Raw genomic sequence first — 7997 nt, 5'->3', positions numbered from 1 at the left:
GGTGGGCAGGCGTGCGGTGCGGGGAGGCAAAGAGAAGGCGAGGGGCTGCCCCCGCCTTCCCGCGGGCGGGGCCGGGGAGCGGGCCGTCGCTGGGGACTCTACTTTTACAGGATGAATGCCGTGTTTTCTCATCCCGGTGCTGTTTGCTACAGCGGACGTAACGCGAGCCTTATGACGCTTTTCGATTCCGTGTGGAGCACAGCGTATTCTCTCTCGATTGTGCGTGGAGCGCAGAGCAACTTTGTTCACGCTCTAGTAATTGCGCCTTAATATCGCTCAGCTAACACTGATCTTCGTCTCAGCCCGGTGACCAGGTTTTTTTTACTGCTTTCCAGGATTACTGTACGTCCAGGAAATTCCCCTTTTCAAGTCATGGAGGCAGAACAGATTATGGAGGGACAGCCGCAGGTATTGCAAGAAGTGTTTTATGTGCATAATGCGACGGGCATAAATGGAGTGGTTTTGCTTTGCTGATCATGTGCTCTTTTACAGGTTCCAGAAAATCCTCATTCTGAATATGGTCTCACTGAAAACGTAGAGGTAACAAAGATTTTGTTGCTGTACAGCACAGTGGAAGTCACGTTCCTAATCAATGGGGAAAATGTTGACTTGGAAGTCTAGCATTGGCAAATGTAGTGTTCCCAAGAAAGTTTGATAGAAGCTGAACCAGCAGATACTAGTCCTTTGCATAACTTCCTGTTCATGTATTTTTAATGTGTTGCTTCCACTATATTAAATGGTACTGAAGTAAATAATGAGCCTTTTAATGAGGTAGATTTCTTTGAAAATGTGCTATGTTTGTTATCAATTCTATCACTATCTACTATATGTATCTATGTAACAGATTATGCCACAAAAAGCCAGCCAGACTTCTGTTACAAGGAGAGGAATAGGAGGGGGTTGATGGCATTCTTCTAGAAGTGTGAGAGGGAGGGATTCTTTTCATAGAAAATAGAAATAGAAATATTAGGTTGGAATAATCCAAGCTATCTTTAATTATTTATGCTGTGAAAGAGTATACACAGTCCGTTCTCTCTGCTGCTGGCAACAGTGTGGGTTAGAATAATAGACCTTCAGTCTCCCTCCATTGTAGTCTCCACTAAGCTCTTGCAGAAACTTTTCTTAAGCGGCTTTTGTGACTCATCTCCCTGATAACTGCTTGTCTGTATGCCTCAGCTTCCACACAGAGCCATAACATGTTATATATGTTGGTCCCGTATCAGTAGATTAGTGTACGTTGCACTGAATACATTTGCTTTACTGGTAGTAGTAGTATATCCTTTTTAAACTACAATTAATGGTGTAAGGTGATTCAGCATGTTTTGGCCAAAAGGCACTTGGAAGCATTTTGCAGATGTTTAAAGTGTCTGTCTATATGGAACAGTCTCAAAGTGCTTAACAGGCTTCACCTGAATTTCTTGTGCTTTTAACATTTTGTGTACAGGAACCATTTAATTGAGGGTGCTCTTGTTAGAAGCCACTCCTGTCTCGGTGTAGAATTTAAGACTGTGAATGCAAAAGCAGAAATAATAAGTTTTGGGAAACTTAAGACTTCCTAACATAAGAATTCAGCAGAGGGCTTCTCTGGACTAGGTTTTTGTGCAAGGAAAAATACGCAGTTTAATTTTCTTAAAAGATGTTAAGAAGTTATTGCTAGTGAATTGCAGAGAGATGGGTACTTTGTTTGCACTCACGCTTCAAAGTAGATGTGGCTGCTGTTACTCCAGTTCATTCGCTTTTTTTTTTTTCCTACTTCAGAGGATAGTAGAAAATGAGAAAATAAATGCAGAGAAGACATCAAAGCAGAAGGTGGATCTTCAGTCATTACCCACACGTGCCTACTTGGATCAGACAGTTGTACCTATCTTGCTACAGGGACTCGCTGTTCTTGCAAAAGAGAGGTAAGATGTTTCAATGTGCCGTCTGTTTTTAGGAAGAAAGTAGGTCTCTCTCGGTTTGGGTGGTATGTCACTTTTGCAGAGCTCGCATACATGGTTTTGCTAGTTGTAAGAAAGTCTTTACAACAGGTTTATGAACTTAGGAATTGCTGATTTACCTGTGCAGGATGCGTTTCTCACTTAGATGCGTATATGGAATTTGTGACCTCACAGTGAGGTATTGTTGGGGTTTAACCCCAGCCAGCAACTAAACACGATGCAGCCACCTGCTCATTCCTTCCTGCTTCTAGTGGGGTAGGGAGAAGAACTGAAAAAAAACCCCAAAACTTTGGGTTGAGATAAGAACAGTTTAGTAACTACACTAAAATATAATAACAAGAAAATATGGTAATAATAATTGTAATGAAGAAGAATATAACAAAAAAGAGAGAAATAAAACCCAAGTGATACACAGTGCAGTTGACCACCTGCTCACCAACATCTGAGAGGTGATCTGCCCCCCTGGCCAACTGCCCCCAGTGTGTATACTGAACATCATGTTCTGTGGTGGGGAATATCACTTTGGCTGGTTTGGGTCAGCTGTCCTGGCCACGTCCCTCCTAGCTTTCTCATGCTCTTGCACACTAGCAAAACATGGGAAGTTGAAAAGTCCTTGATTTCCTAGCAACAACTGAAAACATCAAGTATATTATCAATATTCTTCTTGCACTGAGTCAAAACCACGGCATTGTTCTAGCTGCTAAGAAGGAAAAATAGCTCTATCCCAGCTGAAACTAGGACAGGTATGCTACTGCAAGGGTTTTGGAGGGAATTTTTTTTTTAACTAATTTTATTGCATAATTCATGTTACAGAAGCAAGGCAAAAAGTTATTCTAGTGTTGAACAAGATTTTTGTAGTGTGGAATTAGAAAGAGTTCTGCTTGCCATTTAAAAAAAAACATGGATATATCGGGCCTGACATGCATCTTTGTTGGAGGCTAAAACACTTTCTAAAGGATGAGGCTGACCTTGCACTGTCAACACAGTAAGAAGCAAACTGATAGTTTATTTTCTCAGTAAAGGTTATACTATCAAGGTGCCCCAAATTATCAGTTGGCGTAGAAGGGTATTTTTCAATAATCATGAACAGCTGTTCATCTTACCCAGATGAATTTCTAGCCTTTTGCGGTATCCAGGCTCTTGGCGAGTCCTACCACATGTAACCATTTCTCAGTTTTGCTGAAATAACATTATCAAATGCTGCTAGGGATGACCATAGTCACATCACAGTGCCTACAGTCATGGTACCTACAGCAAGAGTGTCTGAATCTCAGAAGGAGCTGTGAATTTGAGCTGCGTTGTACAAGAGCTAATTAGGCAAAAGAGCACCTCGGAAGGCACACCCCGTGTGTACCCCTGGGCAGTGCTCAGCTCATCAGTCAGTGTCTGCAGGAGTTCAGCTACGGGCTGAATGTCAAACACAGCCTCAGGGGATACCCCACACCAACAGTCTGGATACTGGTATTCCAGAGAACCCACTTGAGCATTTTTTTTCCAAACCTTTTTTCACTGGGGAAGGAGTGGTTCCTGTTCTTTGTGGGGACTCATCACACGAGCAAGACTGGGACATTGATAAAGAGGTTGAAGAACTTACAGGGGAAAAACTAACAATATCAGACAGCCAAGCTCAAATTGGCTACTTGTTTGAGCACATTAAAACCTCAGGGGTGAAAAAGCTGAACTACCAGCTCTGCTGTACAATCTTTGCTTAAAATTGAACTGGAAAGTAACTAATGGGTGCTAATTTTTTTTATTTTTTCCTAAGTAATACAGAGATGTTCAGGGAACTGCCCAGTACATCTGATGACTATACCTGAAATTCAGTAGAAATTATTATCTAGGATAATGAGCATAATGGATAAATGACATATTTAGGAGGAGTCAACACATCTTTTGTCAGGTCTTGTAAGTCTTGTCAGCAAGCACATGTAAACAGGAATCCAGATGATACAGGCTGTTTAAATTTTAAAAAGGTTTCTGAGACAGTCATTCACTAAAAGCTTTAAAAGAGAATTAGTTGCTGTGGGATTAAAAGAAAAGCTTTTATATGGATGAGCGATTGATTGGAAGAGACCAGACAGAGTAGGACTAAATGGTGAATTTTCATGGTGAAATGAGCTCAACATTAGAATCCTGGAAAGGATAATTTATAACAATTTGAAGAAGTGGCTGACTAAATTTGTTAATGATACTGAGTTTTACAGAATAGATTCTGATTTTGCTATGTTTTGTTTTCTGTTTGCGTTTTTCTTTTAAGTTGATTAATTGTAAATAATTGCACAGGAACCTCATAAACTTGATGTGAAATTATGGAATGCTGCTATGAAAAATTGAAACTACGAAAAAAAAGTGAAAGATTGAATACAAGTAAACAGAAAATGATACACCCGTGAGGGTAGTAAATGCCCTTACACTAGTGACAAGATAATAGATTCTGAGTTGACAATTTTGCTCGTGAAAAAATATATTTAAATTGTTAAATGTATATGTCAGTTCATTACTCAATCAAAAATAGATTCTGAATGGTAGGACTTTGAAGGAATAAAAACAAGCATAATATCACTATTTAAATTTATAATACTCTTTTTAATATTGTATGTAACTCGAATTCCCCTGTATTCTGGTAGACTGTGAAAAAGAAGAGTGGCAAAGTGGTTAGAAGTACAGAATGCTATCTATATGTATGGTCACTGAATAAATGATACCTAGAGAAGAGACTTCTGTAAGAGAATAAATTAGGAATCTGTTAAATCATGAATAGTGTAGTAAGGATGAATTGGGATGGATTGTTTATTATCTCTTGTCAGACAAGAGATAATCAAATTAAGCAAAGCAGGTAGCAAATTCATAATGAACAAAAAGAGCTGATTCTTCACAGGTCACATAATTAAGCTATATCATTTTTGGCCTCAGCTTGAGGACATAAACGTTTTATTTGGGATCAAGGGGCAAGTGGTCAAAGTTGTAGAGGAATTAATCCAGGCCTGTTAAAAGCTGCTAGCTCATAAAGCTAGTACGTTCTTGGAAGCCAAAAAGATTGTCCAGAGAAATATCTCTCTGCACCTCCACCATTTTATTATTTATTTATTTTTTTAATGCTCTTTATAGGCATATTTGCTCACTGCCAGACCCAGTGTGGAATAAGTAAATTTGTCATTTATTCTGTGGACTGTCATTTATTCCTGCACTGTAGCTGAAAGAGCCTTCTTAAAAAAAAAACAACTTAAGGAAAAAGGCCAGTGATCAAAAGTGTTTATTATTGCCTACTTGCAAGTTACAGCACTTCTTAAATTTGAAGTTTTTGTTGATGTTTTGTTGTGGCCAGAAAGCATGAAAACAGCTCTAATGCACAAAGCTACACAATAAACATTTGAAGAAAATGAAGCAAGAAAGCACTAACAGATTAGCTCTTACTTTATGGAGTGTGGGCTAAAGAAATAGGCAAATGCATTTAACTTCCAATCATGTACAAACAGTATTTTTGCTTAGAGACTGTACCCCAGTTCTAGGTACGTAGCTGTTCTAGCAATTTAGTAACACTGAACCAGGTGATTAAAATTCCTTATTATTAAAACCTCATTATTATTAAAAACTTTCTTAGCAGACATAAACTGGAAATGTACCAGGTAATTCTAGGTAGTCTCTAAATCAATGCTTGTAAGTGTTTGGAGGAGTTATGTTGCTTTTAAGTGAAGGGGATTAGTTCTTCAGCTACCTAATTTCATATAGTAAAAAATAATTGCTTTTGATTGACTCTTTTCTTTACAGACCACCAAATCCCATTGAATTTCTAGCAGCATATCTTTTAAAAAACAAGTCACAATTTGAGGACCGAAATTAACTCCATAAAAATGAGGACAATTTGGCTGCTAGACTGAAACGCTCATTTGCCGCAACTTGTTTTCTGCTGTAAAAATCCTTCGGAGCCATGATGTTGTCTTTCTTAATTGCACAATTTGCTTTACCTTTTGAGTTATTTAATAAAGAACACTTTACGTTTAATTTGTTCATTTGTTTTCAACTATTAGGAGACTTTAAAGTACTCAAACTGCACTGCTGGATGAAAGTGAGTAATTCAGTGGGGCTATTTCACCCAAATGCATGAAAAAAAGAGGAACAATTTATTATAGGAATCACATGACTGGTAGCATATGTAACTTAATTTGATTTTCTGTAGCACCTTCCACAGGCAACATGCCTAAACAGAAAACAAACAAGAGCATTTAGAATTAACTGTGAGGAATTATTGATTCAGTAAGAAAGAACTTCCTTCAGAACATCAGGAAATGGGTTTATTTGAAACAAACAATTAGATTCAGCAGCTGAACAGATCACCTGCAAGTGTGCAACATTTCAGATATTTACATTTTAATTAATAATTTACATTAATAAGATGTGCTGTGACCACTTCCCTGGGGAGCCTGTTCTAGTGTGACCCTCTCATTAAAGAATTTTCCTGATTTTCCTGATGTTAGACACCTCATCTACCTGATCTTTTTTTTTTTTTCCCCTTAGATTTACCAACACCTCTTCTTTCATTGTTTTTCCCATTCTTTTTCTGACCCCTTGTTTATTTTTCCTGTAATGTCAGTAGGGCTACAGGCCACAGACCTCAGGGTACCATGTAAAAAGCTGCAGCAGAGGACTGGGGATCAGAAGGAAAAAATATTTACGAGTTAAGACAGTAAACAATACATTGTGAAAAAAATATTAACAAAGCTCTGAAATTATGAATAGCTGGAGAATTGGCTTGCTGGGTTCCAGGCAGTGGGTACGGGGACTACAAACAGCCATCAATTCCCGTTTTTTGTTCTCTGAAACTTTTAACAAGGAGCATAATCAATGTTGTTCACTGGATACTGGAATCCAGAGTAAGCATAGCCCAGTTTTTAGTAGACTGGAAGAATGACTGTGTATTTGACAGTCACAGAAACAGTAAACTTGGCTTCTAAGAGTTGCTGAATTAATCAAAATCCTAAATTTTTATTCAAATAAACTTCAGTATTGTCATCTTAACATTGCCATCTCTATTCTGTGTTTCTCAACTAATTGCTTTAACATAGCAAACAGTTAAAGCCTTGAAAATTATTTGCTGCAAGAGTTGAGAGGTTTTTTCTGTGTGACATTAAAGGCTGCATAATTGTTTTGTAATTATGCATAACTTCACCCCAAAAAAGAGACTTAGGAGTCTCATTTGACTTGTTCTATGATGATTTAAAGATATACACTGTATTTACAGTATATTAGGTGGCCTGCTGCACAAACAGTATTTTTGCTTAGTTCTCTGACATCTAGATGACTTCCCTATGGTAAGCTGAAGATTTTTTTGGTTTAATTTGTTTTAACATAGCATTTCTTTAACAATTTAGATACATGAGTATAAGAGTGGCCAGAAGAGACATCCAGAGAAAAAAAACTTTCATTGTCTGCTAACTTGCAGGGGCTGGAATGAGATCTGGCTGTTACTCCTCACAGGAAGGCTCTCAGTACTTTGCATATTTCTTAATATGCTAAGAGGGAAACACTGAATTAGAGCAGTCCAAGAGCAGTAAGACTGAGGAACACACACAAAAAAAAAGGTGAAAGAAGCCTGCAGACCTAAAATGAAGCCTGAAAAGCTCTATTTTGGAAAACGTGCAGAAATTGTAGAATGAGATTACTAATTCTATTGCATTGTGGTGAATAGAGTCTCCATCAAACACTGACACTTTAAAAAGCCACTGAAAGGATTTTAGCAACAGTATTTTGACTTTGGGAATGAGTAATAACATTTTAGTGAAGACAGGGAGACACCATAAAGACTTTGTATGATTTTATTGCTAAAATGGCATTCCAAGCTTTGATAGATAAGTGACAGATTGTAAGAATTGTTGAATGTCAGGGCTGGAAGGGAATCGATGTGGCTCCCCGGTTTGTGTATTGAGAATTTAAGCAAGACCATACAAAAAGAAGCAGTTCAACTATTCATCTTCCTAGGACTGAGCAATTTTATTTTATCACCGTACCTGAATTCAGATCGCAATCAGATTTCTCAGTTGACGTTAACACCTGTCAAGGAGC

At 38.0% G+C, this 7997-nt stretch overlaps 1 protein-coding gene across 1 annotated transcript; it reads left to right on the top strand.

Annotated features, from left to right (window-relative positions):
* The first annotated feature begins 340 nt into the window (after positions 1-340).
* DPY30 (dpy-30 homolog (C. elegans)) lies at positions 341-5991 on the top strand. Its single transcript, XM_009869885.1, has 4 exons — positions 341-408; positions 493-540; positions 1759-1901; positions 5706-5991. Exons 1-4 carry the CDS (start codon positions 373-375, stop codon positions 5776-5778), a joined length of 300 nt encoding a protein of 99 aa, XP_009868187.1. The 5' UTR covers positions 341-372; the 3' UTR covers positions 5779-5991.
* The last annotated feature ends 2006 nt before the right edge of the window (positions 5992-7997 follow it).

Source organism: Apaloderma vittatum, unplaced genomic scaffold (genome assembly GCF_000703405.1).
Source record: "Apaloderma vittatum isolate BGI_N311 unplaced genomic scaffold, ASM70340v1 scaffold12750, whole genome shotgun sequence".
Lineage (NCBI taxonomy): Eukaryota > Metazoa > Chordata > Aves > Trogoniformes > Trogonidae > Apaloderma > Apaloderma vittatum.
This window is presented reverse-complemented; position numbering and strand designations above follow the sequence as displayed.